This window comes from Halichoerus grypus, chromosome 5 (genome assembly GCF_964656455.1).
Source record: "Halichoerus grypus chromosome 5, mHalGry1.hap1.1, whole genome shotgun sequence".
NCBI classification, from domain to species: domain Eukaryota; kingdom Metazoa; phylum Chordata; class Mammalia; order Carnivora; family Phocidae; genus Halichoerus; species Halichoerus grypus.
In genome coordinates, this window is record NC_135716.1 from 33,671,188 (window position 1) to 33,690,020 (window position 18,833).

The 18,833-nt window shown below is 40.6% G+C and overlaps 1 protein-coding gene across 1 annotated transcript; it reads left to right on the top strand.

The window, feature by feature from the left end:
- Positions 1–15: 15 nt before the first annotated feature.
- On the top strand, positions 16–15,338 carry SLC25A32 (solute carrier family 25 member 32). The gene is made up of 7 exons (XM_036120155.2): positions 16–426; positions 6,021–6,171; positions 8,188–8,273; positions 9,408–9,568; positions 9,950–10,063; positions 10,383–10,528; positions 11,679–15,338. Exons 1-7 carry the CDS (start codon positions 273–275, stop codon positions 11,818–11,820), a joined length of 954 nt encoding a protein of 317 aa, XP_035976048.1. The 5' UTR covers positions 16–272; the 3' UTR covers positions 11,821–15,338.
- The last annotated feature ends 3,495 nt before the right edge of the window (positions 15,339–18,833 follow it).

The window sequence follows — 18,833 nt, forward strand, 5'->3', positions numbered from 1 at the left end:
AGCGGGGCGGGGAGGGGGGGCGGGGACTTGGCGGAGGCGGGCGCCCCGCTTCCTTCGCCCTCTCCGCTGGCGTGACGTGCTACCTCGCCCCTCTCACGCGGGCTCTGCGCTGGGGTCTCTCCGCTTAGTTACCGCGTCCTAGCACTGGTCCCGGAAGTGGGCTCGCCCCCAGCGGTTTCTGCTCCTGGGCGGCGACGGTCGCCACGGTGGCGGCCACTGCATCTCCTACCACCTCCGCGGCCCTGGGCGTGGTATCAGCGGGCCCTGGGACTATGACGGGCCAGGGTCAGTCGGCGTCAGGGTCGTCGGCGTGGAGCACGATATTCCGCCACGTCCGGTACGAGAACCTGGTGGCGGGCGTGAGCGGCGGGGTCCTGTCCAACCTCGCGCTGCACCCGCTGGACCTCGTGAAGATCCGCTTCGCAGGTAAGAGCCCACTCGGACCCTGGGCTCCTTCTCCTTGCTGGTACCCCGATCTGGGTGATAAGCAAAAGGAGGCCTTGCTTCCCCTGCCCCTTGCATACTACGAGGCGAGCGTTGAAGCAAATGCTGCTTATCCGGCCTCACCTGGAACTAGATTTGAGGAAGGGGAGCCTGGGAAAGGCATCCGGCCAGCCTCGTTCCAGTTCCCCAAGTCTAAGGGATGGAGAACAGGGATAGAAAAGTCTGAGAAAAGTTCAAATTGGCGTAGGATGGAGGACTCAACGCCGTATTTGTAAAGTGAGAAAGGGATTGGCACATTTTAGGGTTTAGCCCTCGCATGTGCTAATCATTCACCAACCGTTGGAGGTACTTTGAAATCTTACGGTAGCCACGTGTTTGGCAGCTGAGCTGAGAAAAAGTGCTTGGGCTACGGCGTAATCCTCAGCGGGTGGCTGGGAATAGGTTTGGGATAGGATTCTCTTGAAGGCTTGTTTTTTGGTGTTTATAGTGTGGTACAAAGTCCTATGAAGGAATAGATAGCTAGAATCCAAATGCTATTTTTTTAAATTTACGTTTATGGAATTAAGTGCAGGGAGTTAAGTGAAATTTACAAAGCACCTTAGAAGTTAAACTCAACAGTAAATTCCGGAAAAGATAGTTTCGAGGAAGGTCTTGATAACTTTACTGGGAGACTATTTTCTGGCATTTGGTTTTCTTACTACTACAAGTTCTGCCTTGAGAATTAGATCTGCAGAAGTGGTTCATCTTCAAGAGTCAGAATGATTCTATCCGCCTAAAATATATTGTTCTCTTAATATTTGTAGACTGCTGTATAGGATACAGAGGTACCTAAACAAAGTTCTTATCCTCAAGGGACTTACAGTCTAATTGTAGGCTTGAGTGTTAGTCACATAAAAGATAATTCTAAGACAACATAAAATCGAGGGCAAAATCCAAATATCAAAATATGAGTAGAGACAGACTATCAGGAGAATTATAGATTGCTGACAGCCATAGGTATCTGTATCTGTAAGATTCCATTAGATCTTGAGGTTCCCCACAGAAGGACTGATATTTTGACAGCTGGAAAGGAGTCAAGAAGCTATTCTACAGAGGAAAATCAGTGAAAATTATGGAGTATACTTCCTAGAAGAAAACCCAGAAAGGCATATAATTTCCAATGTTTTGTCTAGGAGAAAAGGTGACAGTTGGGATGATCACTGAGGAATAGTGTTGGCTTGGTGAGTTTAAGACTGTGCTATGAAGCAGATTATGCCTGAAGAAAGGGAATTCTTGGTACCTGAGAAGATTGGTCATCTTGATGAAATGGGGAGAGTCTTAGGAAACCAGTGTGGCCAGGGTAATAGGTAAGGTGATTGAGACTGGATGGGAGGACAAAATTAAAGATCTAGGAATCAAAGTAGGACTTTGTAATGATAAAGTGTGGCTGTGAAATCGTGATAGAAAAGAGGAAAATTTAGGAAGATGAATAACTGAAATCAAAATAGTTGATTGGCCATCAGCATTAATGCTGTAGTTTTTATGCTTCATAAAACTTACGCCCTTGTAATGAAATTTTAATTACCTAGTGACAGGGGTATTAGTCTTGAATGTCCCATTAAACCAAACCTGGAATATTTCGATGAGTTCAGGTGCAAATTGGAACTCAGAAGTGTCCAGAGTGGTAGAAAGATTAGAAATCACTTGTGAGAAATGACTGAAGAACTAGTTTGGCTGCAGGTGGGTGGAGGGCAGGGACAGGTATTTGAAGAGCTGCCATGTGTGAAAGGGATTTATCTTATTATGAGTTCATCTAAAGACCAGGTAGAGGTTGAGTGGAAATGACAGGTAAGCAGATTGTGGCCTGCCCCAAGTGGGGGTGCTCAGAAATGAAACTGGTGATATCTGGAAGTGGTTCAGGGCTAGATGACAGTAGATAGAAGATGCTCTTGGTTGAGTGGAAAGGTCTTGAGGACCCTTCTAACTTTAAGATACAATTTTAAATCATCCAAGAATGATGAGAGAGAGGGGTGCCTGGCTGGCTCAGTTGGAGGAGGGTGCGACTCGATCTTGGGGTCGTAAGTTCAAGCCCCATGTGGGATGTAGAGATTATTTAAATAAAACTTAAAAAAAGACTGATGAGAGAGAGAATGCATGCCCCAATGAAGAATGAGGTATAAAAACAGTAAGTTTCCAAAATAACCTAAAAGCCTAATAATCCATAAGTTAATCGAGGAACCAAAATGTAAAATCAAGTAACAAGAATATCACATAGTCCAGTTTTGTATATATAGGGTAATATTGCACAACCCTGTAGCTTAAAGAAACTAATATTCACTTAATGCTTGCTGTGTGGCATACATGATTTTTTTTTTTTTTTAAAGATTTTATTTATTTATTTGAGAGAGAGAGAATGAGAGACAGAGAGCATGAGAGGGAGGAGGGTCAGAGGGAGAAGCAGACTCCCTGCCGAGCAGGGAGCCCGATGCGGGACTCGTTCCCGGGACTCCAGGATCATGACCTGAGCTGAAGGCAGTCGCTTAACCAACTGAGCCACCCAGGCGCCCCTTAAGGGCTGTATATGTATTAATTCATTTAGCCCTTTGTAATTTTTATAGTTAGGTTCTATTATCTTTCCCATTCTGTGGATGAGATAACCACAGAGTAATCAGGTAAGTGACACAGGGTCACACATTAAGTGTTGGAGTGGAAGGGGGCTGCAAAGGAAATTTAGTGGCCAGTGAAGAAAGAGGAAAATCAGGAGAGTGTGGTGTAAAAATAGCCCAAAGAAGAGTGTTTAGGAGGTAGACAGTCTTAGGTGCTGCTGAATGGTTGGTGAGAAAGAGGATTCCCAAAGTTCACTTTAGGGGCTTTGGAGCACTTGCAGTAATGGGTGGAGGCCCAAATCACAGGGCAGTGGACAGTTCATACTATCACACCATTGTCCTACTTTCTAGCCTAATTTCCTACCATCCCTTCCCTCCATCAACTGTACACTTTTCACCAAAGCCCTAATGTTCTCCCAGACGGTGCCAGGCACTGGGATGCTTGCAGGTTATCTACACCATCTATTGCACTTGTCTAGAGACACACCTTTCTCTCCTTTCCCCAAAGACAAGTTTCTAATCAATCTTCAAGGCTCTACCCAAGCATTTCTCTCATGTTCCCTGTCACTCTACTGCATCTCCCCAGTTCCTTCTATACAGAACATTTTTTTGTGTTTCTTCTGTAATCCTATAGCACTTCATTCACCATAGTGCTTGTAACTTTGCAACGTGATTGTTCCTGTTTGGCCTTGAAGATTATGTCTTCCTCAGGGTCAGGGTTTGTGTCCTACTTATGTTTAGATTCCCCCTTTGCCTGGCAATAATAAGGAGTCAATAAATAGTTTTTCAATTTTTTTTATAAATTGATAGGTGTACAAATGAATATTTTTCAGATTTAAAGATTTGATCCTAACTATATAGTGGAGACAAGATTATAGTATCAGGGAAGTATAGGGTATAGAATGTTGTTGCCTGTTACTGAGATACTTAATACTCTACTTTTATAATTAAGTGACCTGTCAAAACAATAAAGAAGTCATTGGTTCATACCCATGAAAAGCAAAGATGGTGTTTCTGTGGTTTTGTTTTTTACCTCAAGAGAGAAATTGTGTTGTGAGCTTATTATTGAAAGGAAAATGGAAAGGTACTTAGAAGAAATTTATGAGGAGAATAAGAGATGTGAAATTCAAATTCTGATGTTTATCAGAAAGATTATGAAATAAACACAGCAAAATATTTCTTGAGAGCCAGTCCCTCTATTACTTGCTTTTAAACTTGGTATCTTGTATAAACTTGACAGCAACCTGTGAGGTAGGTCATATTTATCCCCATTTTATAAATGAGGATGCTAAAGCTCAGAAAGATTAAGATCATGTAGCTAATTAGGGAAATTAGATATCAAACCCAGGTCTTCTGACAAAACCTCATGTACTTTAATCTCATTTCATGGTGTAACATTGTTAGGTTAATGATGAAAGAAATTGACTTTTCTCCCTTTCCCTGGCAATGGCAAACAGTGATTCTTTGCCAGGCTGCATTTTGTGATGGAGTAGTGACAAAGGGGACAATGAACTGGGCATGCTTTTATATGGCCAGAGGACTGTAATTTGTATAAACTAGAGGGCAGTTTCAGTATGTACTTAAAACCTTTGACCCATATTAATTCCCATTCTAGTAGTTAATTCTAAGGATATAGGAATTTGAATGTTGTACAGAATATTCTCTAGAAACCTTTTAATAATAGCAAAAAAAAAATGAGAACAACTTACATGTCAAGTAGGGGAATGATTGTACAAATGATGGGATATCTATGAGAGGGAAAACCATCATAGCATTTTTAAAAATCTTTTGATAGTCTATTTAATTACAAATAACAAGTTTATAATAACAGAGGAATTCTCACAATATACTCTTGAGTGAAGAAAAAAGCAGTAGACAAAACTATATGTAGTAAAATTCCAATTTTAAAAAATCTAGATTATAAATTTGACATTATTTCATTCCATTTCCCCATAGGAAACAGAAGGCACATTCAAAATAAGATAATTAAGGGCGTGGCGGGGGGGGGGGGAGGTTGCTTAACAGGACTGTTTACAAAGATACGAGATTATAGCAAAACCACAAGGAATACTGCAGTATTCTGGAGCTAGAAACCGTTTGGGCTGTTGCCACCTGAAGGGCCAAATGTCAAGGGGGAGAAGGTCACTGAGAGAGGGCCACCTTGAGAGGAGCTGTGACTGGCAGTAGAAAAGTGCAGCCCACCTAAGGCAACCCCATAGGAAGGGAGGTAAAAGAGTAAATACCTGCATCCACTCTCTTCCATCCCTCTGATCTCTTGTCAGGCCTCCCCACTAGCCCAACTCAACTAGAAACTAGAAGACAAGGTCAGGCTGCTAGGCAGAACGTGGTAGAGAGGGATGGACAATGGATCTGGAAAAGAAACAATATTCAGGATATAATAATTGAGTAAATATATATTGAGCGCCTACAGTGTACAAAGCACTAAGATAGGAATAGAAATAATTGCATCGAAGAAGTAGTAGTCTCTGCCCTCACAGAGCATCTTCCTATTGGGCAGCCAGAATAATTGAACAATAATGATTGCAATGAAGAGTGTTTTTATTATGGTAGGGAAAGTATGGTATGCCATGGGTGCAAAGAAACTTGAGCTCATCTAGGGGATAGGAAAAGGATCACCAAGGGAAATTATTAAACAGATCTGAAAGAGGAATCAAAGTTAGCTGTGTAAAGGAGTTAGGTGGCTGGGAAGACAAGAGTGTTCATGGCAGACAGAATAGCCTGTGTAAAAGCTTTAAGGTTCAGAGACTGTAAGAACTGAAAGTTGTTGAACATTCTAGCAATATGCATCAGATATTTTAAAGAGAAATTAATAAAGAGTAAATAATTCCAAAAAATAAAGAGAAATATTTTTCTCTATCTAAAAAGGGTTTTCTTCTGAATTTATCTCTACTAGGACTATGTGATGTCTGTGTTTATATGTGATTCAGAGCTAGAACTTTCCTCTCACCTAATTTTGTGCCTTTACTGCAGTGAGTGATGGATTGGAACTGAGACCAAAATATAAAGGAATTGTGCATTGCTTGACTACCATTTGGAAACTTGATGGACTACGGGGACTTTACCAAGGAGTAACCCCAAATGTGTGGGGTGCAGGTTTATCCTGGGGACTCTACTTTTTCTTGTGAGTAGATCTGGGAGATTTTACAGTACTAAATAAAAGGAGTTTTTGTTTTCAGTGATCTGTACATTTCAGTTGATGAAGCAAGATGAGTCATTTCATCAGTTTCTCTGAATAGGAAGGGTCAGAAGGAGCAAAAGGCTTATTACTTTCCTTCTCTCTCAGCTATTATCAGAGGTATTTGGTCTGCAAGAAAGTTCTAAATAGGAAGAAGGTGAAGGATGAGTTGGAGAAACACTCTTTACAGAAGCCACCTCTGTGAGGTGAATTCGGGAAGATGCCTTATCAAAGTACTCCTGATTCGTAAGGAAGTTGGAAAGCCGAAGAGGACATGTCTTGGGGTCCTCATAAGAACACATACAATGGGAGCCCCCTCTTGGGAACAGAAAGTAAAAGCCAGTGCGCGGCTAAAAGAGCTTGAGGCACATCCCTTCTTGCCTCCTATTTGACCTGCTCCATCGTCTTCCTAGCTCATTCATTTCCTTCCTCCTTCCCCTGTCAGGTATGGTCACCGTGTGAAATAGCTGTGATTCTGTGAGCAGTGAAGAAGCCGCAGAAAGTGCCTGTGTCAGGCACACTCAGCTTACTGACTGTGCAAGAGCGTGGGAACAGAGCACTGCATTGCAGGAGCGCTTGCTGCCTCTGTATTTGAACTGGAATCCAGGATTGGGGAGGCTTGTCTTTGTTTTAATAGATGGCATTTTTAGGAGAACATCAGGACCTGGTCTATTTGCCTTTTTCTCTTTTGTGTTGTATATTTTACTTTATCTGCCATAATTTTATGGCGGTATCCAAACCACAGTCTTCTTGGCGTTGGGGAGGAGCAGAGGGAGAGAGAGAATCTTAAGCAGGTTCCCCACCCAGCGCAGAGCCTGGTGTGGGGCTCCGTCTCACAACCCTGAGATCATGACCTGAGCCAAAGAGTTGGAAGCTTAACCGACTGAGCCACCCAGGTGCCCCCAAACCACAATCTTAAAATATTTTTTAAGTGAATGCAAAACAGATTCAACCTCAATATTGTTTAAAAATGTATTTTTCTTCTTTTTGGTTCTGAAACACACTTAGATGGGTGAAACTATAGGTATAAAATTGATTCTATTATGAATTTTAAATTGTGTAGGTTCTCTAAAGAGAGTTTCTAAGGACATGCTCTATGAATGTAAGGTTTATGTGATGAGAATTTCTTTAAAAAGTGTACTTGTTTCATGTTAGAATAGTATTGGTAAAGTTTGGAAGGATTTATGTAGCTGAACTCTTCTTCCAAGAGGAAAATGGAAATTGGAGTTAGAGAGAATAGGCTGATCTGACTCCTCTGCTGAGAAACATTGAGTGGCTCTCAGTTTTCTGCCAAATAAAGCCCACGTGTCAGTCTGCCACTCAAGTGTGTCTCGGTTTTCTCTGTCTTCCCCTGCCGCCCTTATTATAACCTTGGCTCATGCTCACCTGTTTCCCCATTGAAACTGTACCTGTCTCCACACCCCACCAGTGCCGCCTCCTACACAAGCCTTCTGTGAGCTCAGCCATAGTTTCTCTAGCTCTTATGACACCATCTCTGCTGTCTTTGTTATGATTACTTGTGTGCTGCCTTTGGTCCTTGTTAATCCACTAGGAAGGACCCACCGAGTGTTTTATCTAGCAGAATTGCCAACCACAGTACCTGAACATGGTGCTCAGCACTTCTTTGTTAGGGGCCCCCTTTTGTCCTTCTGCCTTGTCTGCCCCATTGCGGCACCACTGCTACAGCCCTCCCCCTCCTAGTTTTCCTGTTGTCGCTATTAACTGGTTAAGTATGTGATTAAAATATTTTGCATATGTAGTGGTAGCCGTATACACTTCGGGGGCGGGATGGGTAAACTCTTAGAGTAAACCATTTCCAGGAAATCCATTCTTGGTTGCCTTATGCATTGACTTTTACTTCTGGGGTACTGCTGTTAAGTTACACACATTTTAAAACAGACTTTACTGCTCTATGACACCTATTCAAATATTTATCAAACTGCTTATGTTTAATTCTCTTAGTTACAATGCCATCAAATCATATAAGACAGAAGGAAGAGCAGAACGTTTAGAGGCAACAGAGTACCTCGTCTCCGCTGCCGAAGCTGGTAAGGCAGTATGTGAAATCTAAAACAGCAACTACCAACTTGATTTTCACTTTTGTATTTTGTTTGCTTTTTTCCCCCCATTGAACAATAGAGTTTAAGTATGCTTATGTAACCAGTTATCACATGGAATTTCTTAGAAAGCAACTATTCTTACTGGTTACTCTGGACAGATTTCAAGAATTCTAGTTATCACAAAGGAAGTAAAATTTAGAAAAGTTATGAATTCCTGATAGTTTAAGATGATTTGGTATGGTGTTTTCTTCAATTAAAGTATAATTTCAGTTTTCAAATTAGACAGTTTAGTAGCCTTGTTTAATTGTCTCATGTATGTATAATATTCCGAAGAGAAAAGCAGAACAGGACCCATAAATCTTTATAACTCATACTTTGACACTTTGTTTACTGATAGTTCTTGTCTTAAAAAACCTACTCATTTTTGAATACCTAGCTGCTAGCACAGACCTGAATCACAATGGGACTTAGTAAATGTTTGTTGAATAAAAGACTACTTAGGAAAATCAGCAAATGAGAAACTTAACCAGGTGAAATTCTTCATATACAAAATTGTCACTTTCTGTAAAGAATGTAAAATATTATTTATCATGTAGTTCTTTAAGTTTTGAGATGTGTTAGCTACTTTGAATGGATTTGAGGAGGATTGTGGTAAAGTTGGGGTGGATATATATATAGGCACATGTAGAAATTATTGAGGTGTTGGATTCCTGATCCTTTTCCCCTAATATCCAACCCCTCTGGGTTATACTTTGTCCTACTCCTAAATATTTATATCTTATCAGAGTCCGCTTCCTAGGACTCCCATCTGTTCTCTACACCAAACCATACTGTTTAGGAGCCAGGACATCTTTGCTGTCTTCACACCTCAAAGGGAAAGTGTTTCACATTTCCATTTCCCTTTTAATTTACCTCCCACTAACTGAGGGAGGAACTTTTTATGACCACCAAAAACTATGGCTACCCTTTAACGCTCAGACTTTCTCAGAGATTATATCTCACTGTTTCAGGTACAACCCCTGGGCAACCCATTGTTTATATTAAAGGACTGTTCTTAATCTGGCTTGTCGTAAGTGACAAAGTACCTGTATGCTGAGTAATCTTATTTAAATTTGATTTTAGGAGCCATGACCCTCTGCATTACAAACCCATTATGGGTAACAAAAACTCGCCTTATGTTACAGTACAATGGTGTTGTTAACTCCTCACAACGACAATATAAAGGAATGTTTGATACACTTCTGAAAATATATAAGTATGAAGGTGTGCGTGGATTGTATAAGGTAATGAATTATCAATATTTCTTGAATAACTGACCATTGTAACTTCCCTTGACTCTGTTGTCTGAGTTCTGAATGACCTCTAGTCGGTCCTCAAAAGAAGCCAGACTCAGGCAAGAAACAATTTAATGAAAACCGAAGTTCTAGTTTATAAACAGAAATTGTGCTTTAATCTGTTTATCCTAATTACCATAAGGTACATCATCATGACACTGGTGGGTGTGAGAAGGCCTGTCTAAAATTTTGTACAGTAACCATTTGTCTAAGTCACACATCGAGGCCACCCATTCCTTACTCCCGTCTCTGGAAACTGTGGTCCTTTGGGAACTGGCTTAGTTTTTGGTTTTTTTTTGTTTTTGTTTTTTTTTAATTGTTCCCTTTTAGGGATTTATTCCTGGGCTGTTTGGAACATCACATGGTGCCCTTCAATTTATGGCATATGAATTGTTGAAGTTGAAATACAACCAGCATATCAACAGATTACCAGAAGCCCAGTTGGTAAGATGGTTCTTTATAAAAAAAAAAAAAAAGGATATCATTTACGTTTATGAGCATTTAATAGATGGAAATTTTGTTATGTTTACTTTGGTAATATTGCTATGATGACAACTGCCACTAATTTAATTTACAGTTAAATATTTTATAGGCAAATGACACGTGTTAAAAATAGAACCCCTTATTTGCTAGAGCTTGTATTAAATGGGGAAACCATATTTTTCACTCTCAGATCCATTTAAACGCTTTCATATATAATGTTTACTTTTATATTTGTAGAGGAATCCCATCTAAAGAAAAATGTTTTGTTTTGTCATTTTAGAGCACAATAGAATATATATCTGTTGCAGCACTCTCCAAAATATTTGCTGTGGCAGCCACGTACCCGTATCAGGTCGTGAGAGCCCGTCTTCAGGATCAGCACATGTTTTACAAGGGCGTGCTGGACGTGATCACAAAGACATGGAGGTGAGAGCATGCGGCATCTCAAAACGGCTCTCAGGAGCTGCCCTGCATGCCTCAAAGTATCCGGTTGCTATTAGTTGGGTAGCAAAGGCCACTGTGCTGTGGGGAAAACATGGCTGGTGGCCCCTGCTTTTCTGTTTCCCATTGACTACCTATAGAACCACAGACTTAATCTCTGAGGCTTGATTCCTTCATTTGTAAAATCAGAAAATCTAGGCTGACAAGGTTGTTAAAAAAATCAAGTGAGATTAGGGCTCCTGGGTGGCTTGGTCGGTTAAGCATCCGACTCTTGATTTTGGCTCAGGTGATGATCTCAGGGTTGTGAGATCGAGCCCTGTGTCAGGCGCTGCACTGGGCGTGGAGCCTGCTTGCAATTCTCTCTCTCCCTCTCTCTCCTCCCCACCCCACCCACCCCCACCTGCTCACACTCTCTCAAAAAAATACTGTGCTTCAGCAAATTAATATACCAAAATTTAGGTGTCAAAAGACAGTTGAATGGCATTGAATATAGGAAGTCATAAAAACCCTAGTTTAATATAATTAAACTGCTACTTGCACAATAACTTGCAAACAGTTGTCTCCATATATGGAAGAGATGCTTGCTCTTCAGCCTTTGGATAAACTGTTATAGGTAGACATCCCCGTATTTTTCTGTAATTCTGAAAGGCCAGAGCAGAATATTTAGGATGTTTACATTGAGTTCAGTTCAGTAAATATTTATTGAGAACCCAAGTGATAAGTTCAAAGGCCATATTTCCATTCTAGGCATTAAGGAAATAAAGTTTTGTTTTTGTATGTGCTAGATTTAGTGTCGCCTCGCATTTATATAAGCTATAAGATTTTTAATGCGTACATCAGTTAATCAGTTAATGCTCCTGTATGCTTGTACATTTAGAGACATTTGAAAGATGGTAGTCATCATAGCACTTTTCAGTTTTGGAGTGCCTCTGCCCTCTCTTCCTGAGTCAGTCACAGAAGGAATGGAAACCCCTACAAATAGCTCGTAAACTACATTACTTCAGCATGTCGAAAACATGGACTTAAAGCACAGGGAGGCTTGAATGCTGATTTCATGCCCTATGCCAATTAAGCTTCTGTATCGTCAGGTTAGCTATGTAGGAAATTAAGCGTGTATCTGTTTTTCCCTCTAAAGGAAAGAAGGCATCGGTGGATTTTACAAAGGAATTGCCCCCAATTTGATTAGAGTGACTCCAGCCTGCTGTATCACTTTTGTGGTATATGAGAATGTCTCACATTTTCTACTTGACCTTAGAGAAAAAAAAAAAGTAAGCTAGAAGAAGATAATTCCAGTACATCTGATTAAGGGAGCAACTGTTCCTTTCTTTGTGTTTGAGATGTAAACCTCGGAAGAAGACTGCACAGCAACGTGGTTCACAATGGAAATTGGTCTGTAATCATTAGAAGTCAAAGAACTGCTCAGACTTTGCAATGTTTTTCTGCTTTTTGCCTTCCCCGTACGTATGGGACTTGGCTACCTCTGCCAGAAATGGCTCCCATCAACACAGTAGTAAAACTGACATCAAGCGGAGAGTTTCACAGATTTCTGTATTTCACCGTTCATGTAGAAGCTGATTACAGTATTTGCTAAATGGATTAGATAAATGTGCTTCTTTTTCTGAACTCATTTGCCTGGATTGGCTTTAAAATCAGTCTCTGTGCAATAGAAAGAAAATGGCTTCTGAAAAGAATTATCATTGCTGTTTCAAGGGTAAATTAAACTTTAAGGATTTGCTGGGAAAAGTACTGCTTAAATCCAGACCATTTTTGAATTGGGAAATTTTGGTAAGAAAAAAAAAAAACACTGTTAGTGTGCTTTAGTTTTAATTCAATTGGAATGTGCTAACTAGGGAAATTTGAGAAGTTATATACTTCTCTTAATTTGAGAAATATCTGATATTTGTTGTCATTCTGTCATTAATTTTTTTCTCCAGGGGCTCTTCCATAATTTAAAATGTAATTGTGGATCCAGTTATTATATTTTTTGACATAGGTACTTAGTTTCTCTTAAACTTAGAAAATCTGAATTAGGATCCAGCTTTGTCAGCCCTTACTTAGCATATTTGGCTATAAATCACTAATTGGCTGTAGATGACTAGTAGATCACCTCATACAGATACTGGAAGAATTGGAATGTGTTTGTTGAGAAAGTGTGTGAAAATAAGTAACTTCCTACTTCAGCTATCGGATATATGGGTTCAGATCCCAAATAAATGATTAATCTCCATTGGTTGTTCATATTCAGGTTTAAATACAAATTACATTGATGGCCATTATTGATTTTACTTCTTTAAGCCATTGTAAATATCTATAAAAGCCTGCCCCAAAAGGATGCCAGAATAATATTTTTATTTATCATAAACCTTTATGAATGCTGTTGCACTTCCATCTATTTGTTGTAAATAAAACATTGTGGTTTTCAAAGCCATATTTAAATGGTTCTTTGAAAATAGGTCTATTTTTTATATTTTGAAAATGGCATTGTTTTAAAAATATGAAACAGTAAGTATCTAATTGTATTTACTCTAATCTCTTGTAACATGCACAGGAATACTTTATAAATTAAATGAGATGTATTTTTTCATACTTCTGGATTTACTATAATTAATATGAAATTACTGTTTGGAGTTTTAGAGGTAGTGCCATTGTTTGAATGCCTCCTGTGTACTCCCAAATTACTAAAACATAATTCCTGTCTTCTAAGAGCATACAAGCTTGCAGAAAAAATAAATAAGCATTAAGTAACTAATAGTTCTAGACTAACAGGCAAGAAGATTTCTACAAAGCCCTGTCAGAGTTCTGAGAAAAGAGAACTCATTGCACTCATGCAACAACAAATTGTTACTGAGCTCTTGCTCGGCACCGTGCCAGCCCTGGAGATAAGCAGGAAACAGGCCGGACAACCTTCCTGCCCTCAGGGGGTTTTCATTTTAGTGCAAGCGACAAAAAACATAAATTATGCATAATACAATCTCAGATATTAAATGCTGTAAATAGAACTAAAGCAGAGTTGGAAATAGTGCTGCTATCTTAGGATGGTTAGGGTAAGGAAAGACCTCTTGGAAGAGGTAGTATTTGAAACATTTTGAAAGAAAGGAGGAAGCAAGCCACAATGAGATAAGGAAACACATTCTAGGCAGAGAACTTATGAAGTACAAAGGCCCTGAGGCAGGAATTAATTTAGCTGGAGGGGATGAGTGAGGAGAGGGTGGCCAGGGAGGAGGAGGTTGGAGAAATGACCCTTATAGTATGGTAGGAAAGAGTACAGGATTGTCTTTAAATTTCAGCTTTCCCATTTGCTATTTGGCCTCAGGCCAATCAAGTTTTCTCATATGTAAAATGTGTCTTAGATTTGTTCCCTTGTGAATGAGGATGATAAGAGGATGCTTGGGCAAGTGATTATTGAGAGAGTGCTCTTATGAGAATCTGTAATGGAGTGAAGAAAACAGGAGAAGTTTCAGCCTGACCCTACAGGACACTCTGCAGTATGAATTAGACCACAGAGATTGTCCTGCCCTGAGGTGAGAGGCTGGGCTATTGTGTTCTCACATCAGGCAGTCATTGACTACCTGTCATGGGAGGAGGGGAGGCTAGGTCCCTCTCAGTCAAGAGCAATCCTCCAAATAAGGTGGAGGTGACAGCTCTTAGCAGCCCTGTAAGAAAAAAGGGATTTGGTGGGTCATCAACAACGTCTGCCAATGAGGATATTAAAAAGTAGGTAGCTCATAGGATCATTGATCGGATTAAATGGATCAGTCCGTGTAAAGTGCTTAGCATTTTGCAAACATTAGCATGGGTCAGATCTTATAGGCCATGGTCAGAGGTTTAGATTATGGGAGAGATCATTCTAGTGATTGTATGAGGAAACAATTAGGAGACAAGAAACAGGGTTACTAGTTAGGAAACTTTCACAGATACCTAGTGAAGAGCTAGTGGTGACATGTCTTGAGCAGTGTGTTGTCAATGTGGTAATAAAAGGAAGAAGAGAAAGCTGAAAGACCAGGACCAGAATGTGAAACTCTGAGTCTTACTAAATGTGTTTGGGTTTTATTTGATGAGTAAAAGAGAAATGAGAGACATGGTTACGTCTTAAGGGTGACAGAAGACAACCAATCAGATAAGAGGAGCAAACTCAAAGGGAAGGGGTTATCAACCATGTAAATATTTCAGTAAGATGAAGATGAATGTCACTGATAACTTTAAGCAGATTCCAATTATAGAGGCTGAAGACAGATTGCAAGCAGCTAAGCAGGTGGGGCAAAGAGCAAGTATTCATTTCACTCTAGGCTCTTCTTTCTTGGATTTCAGCAGATAAAGGAAAGGTAGAGAGAGAACTTTAGCTTGAAAAAGGTACAGGGAGTCTAGGAAAGGGTGCGAGCGGGGAGGTTGGCCAAGGGAAAACCAGAACATGATCATAAAAATGCTCGAAGGTTAAGATCTAGGCCAAAACAAAACTTGGAGTTCAGCATCAGAGAATGAACATAGGGTAGAATGTGAACCAAGACAATGTTGGGTGCCCTGCCTTGTGAAAAGAAGGCTATTATATTGTCAGTATGTGCTTTTGTAGTGTGGCAATTTTAGAAGGTCGTGTTGTTTAAAGCCGTACTGGAGAAGGGATATCAAACTAAAAAACACGTTTGAGTTCAGGAGTCATCAGAGCAAGGTCTGTCTTTTGAATGTGGACACATTACTGAACATAAAATCCTCCAGACAGAGTGTTATTACTTTAATAGCAAGGCCTTTTTAGTGACTGTAGAATTACAGAAATAAAATACCAGGAAATGATTTAACTGTTTCTTTTCTAAAAATGTATTATTTAACATGCAGAAAGTATGTGAAGTTTTGGGTTACTTTGGGTGAGGTCTTAAATTTCTTTCGGAGTGAGTGAATAAGAAATAGACTCTGGAAGTATCTATAGTGAATACCTTGTTACTGGCTGCTTGGCATCTATTTCCCTTCTGAGACTAGTAGCTGGAATTTCTTTTCAGAACCTCTCTCCTCCCTCCATTCTCACCTTTGTGGTTTAGATGGAATTGGCCTCACCTGTCCCAGAGGGGGCCCTGATTAGCAGAGCCAATCTACATGTGCCATCTCTGTTCATAATGAATGTTTGGGATTGACACAGTTGCCTAAGCTGGCCCAGTCGGATGACTCTGAAAAAGACATTTTTTTTCTGTGTGTCCTGACGTAAGTTCTCCCTTTGTTGTTTCATCAGTTAGGATTTGTGTCCTGATTCACAAAGCTCCTCAAAGCCAATTCAGATTATGAATTGGGAAGTGGGAGTTTGGAGTCAAAATGAAATAAAAACCAGGGAAATGACAATAAAAATTGAAAGAAACTAGGACCTAAATCATGTCATATGAGATTCTGGATCACTTCTGACCCCCAGCTACATGTACCTCTATAGTTTTCATTTGAGTGAACCAATAACTTTATTTTTTAAGCCACTCAGTTGGATCTTTCTGTTACTCGCTGTGACTGGAAGCTTCCCAGATGACACAGAATCTGTGATACAGACCCCTTAAGTCTGTGTGTCATTTTCCCATCAACTGTCATGATGTTGAACTCTCGTTTCTATGGAAATTGATGTTACCTTTAGGAAAAAGGAGCACTTTGTGACCCTTCCATAGGTTGTATAGGTTTTTGAAAATGTTTTTACCTTAACTGAAAAACATTAGTTATTTAATATTTATAAAGAATTAAAGGGGTTATTCACCTCACCATGAGAAGCATGAAAGAGGAAGACGGACCAGTAGCCTTAGAAAAATAACTAAAATCTGCTATTGGAGAAGGTCCAACTGTACAAGCGTTGGATGATTTGAAAGTTGTCCCCAATGTATTTTCTGACATCAAATATTACAAAATTGTGTGTTTATATTAAATTTCAGTATATATTAATTGTGATGCCAGGCAAGGCTAGAAAGTGATAAAACCAGTTCATACTCAACATGTCAAAAAGCAACAAGATGCTTTTGTGAAGTGATTCACATTAACCTCTTTCTCATCCAGGCTTTAAAAGATTTCATAAATAGGGGGCACCCAGGTGGCTCAGTTGGTTGAGCATCTGACTCTTGATTTCAGCTCAGGTCATGATCTCAGGGTCCTGGGATAGAGCCAGCATCAGGTTCCTGGCTCAGCAGGGAGTCTACTTGTCTCCCTCTGCCCCTCCCCCTGCTTGCGAGCTCTCTCTCTCTCAAATAAATAAATCCTTTAAAAAAAAAAAACTAACTCAGAAATTGATAAGGTAAGTGAAGCATGAAAGATTATCCTTAGTAGTAGTAAGGCTGAAATTAGAGAATGAGGCTTATAACTGTGTAAAAGAGGGCTTCCTTATACTAAGCCTGAGTCATACAGACCTACCCATCCAGCCACAGAGAGCACTGGACCAACACTCTTATAGTCTGTCCTTGTAAAACAGTAAGGAGGGAGTGCCTGGGTGGCTCATTCGGTTGGGTATCTGCTTTGGCTCAGGTCATGCTCCCAGAGTCCCAGAACCGAGCCCCATGGCGGGCCCCCTGCTCGGTGGGGAGTCTGCTTCTCCCTCTCCCTCTGCCCCTACCCCCCGCTCCTTCTCTCCCACTCTCACTCAAATAAAATCTTAAAAAAACAAAACAAAACCAGCAAGGAGATACAGGGCTGAACTCATGCTGTGAGCAGCTTGTTCCCAAAGAGGAGAGAGAGAAAGCACAACTCGTGCTCACTTCCTTGTCCCCAACTTTTAACAACTGATCACACTCTTATCAATCTAAGTCCAAGCAGGAGACAGAACACACAGCAAATTTAACCAGGAGAAGATTAAGGAATTGCTAAGCTATGATAAATATATTACAGGAACTCTAAACAGTACCCTAAAGCTGAGAAAGAGTAGCCACGGAAGGACAAGCTTGGAAGAGGGTCCCCCTTTGAAATTCAGACCTCTTGAAGAAAGTGCTGTTGCAGACCACTGGATGATGAGAAAGTCTGCTGGGTTTACTGGGTCAGAGCTGTTTTAGAATTACATAATAGGAGGCAGGAAAAGATCCCTTAGGACACAAAGCCAAGGCTAGTTGAGCAGGTGGCCAAGGGAGTTGGGACATTTTTGCAGGTGCAAAACCAGGGCAGACTTTGTCCACGTTGGAAAGGCTTCAGGAGCAACTCTGGGACAGGCAAGCCGAGACTTGTGGATGAACATGCTGGGGAATGACGGGTACTGCTGCAGCGGAGGCCAGGAGTATGTGGCGTCCCTCTCAAGTGCAGCAAGATAATCAGACCACCGGGGCTGGGGCTGCAAGTTCTAAAGGACTATGCATTCTGGGTGTGCAACTGGAGCAAAGTACCACGAGATAGACACACACACCACTGATAGGAGCAAGAAAAAGCACATTGCAGCACACTGAAACCAGGAAGACAAGCTTCTTTCTTCTGCAATGTCCCTCCAGTATTCTCTTAGCAGGCTCCTTCTAAAGGAGACATACTTAGAGGCCAGTTCATTATCACAGCTGTAGGTACTGAAGATAGAATTTAGAGCTCAGAAGCAATAAATTGATGAGTAGTTTAATTGACCCTTTGGAGTACTTAGCTTCATTTGCAACCTTCTACACACATTCCAGTTCCTGCACAAGGACGAAGCAACTAACTCTGTATTTTAACCCTAGCATGAGACAGCCATCCCGATAAGTGAAGTGCCTGCCCTTCCCCCACATGAGAAAACAAAGCCCAACAGTCATGGAATCCATTGCTGGCTATATTAAATACTCCTCAAATTCAGTCATGGTCCCAATGAATATTTTGTTAACTAAAGACTACATTGTAAAGTTGACCACCAACTTTTATACAAAATAAAAATGGGAAGGAGAGAAAGGAAGAAAAGGGGTTAGCATGTATAAACAGGCATATAACAAAGAGAAAATATCCAAAATTACCACAGTCCTGGTTTCTGTCCTTGTTCACAAGGTCGTAGTTGGTACCTATAGCTTCCACCTTTAACTACCCATTCCACATCTTCCTTGCCCACAGCCACAACCCACAGCTCTGGGCTCTTTACCTGGTGAAGTCGATCCAAATCCTCCTTTCTGAAAGGTCTGGATCCCCAGTCACTCTGTCTTTTCTGGTTCCTGCAGTTCTCCATTAATCTTTGACAAGGAAGTACTTTTTAGAACCTCGGAAAATATTCTGGGTTCCAAACACTTCCACCATAGTAGCAACCAATTTCCCTTGGTAATTGGGATCCATCAGCAAAGCCGATAGATAAACCTCCTGTTTTTCACCTGTTGGTTCAGTGGTATAAAGAGTGCAAAATGGCCAGGTGGCA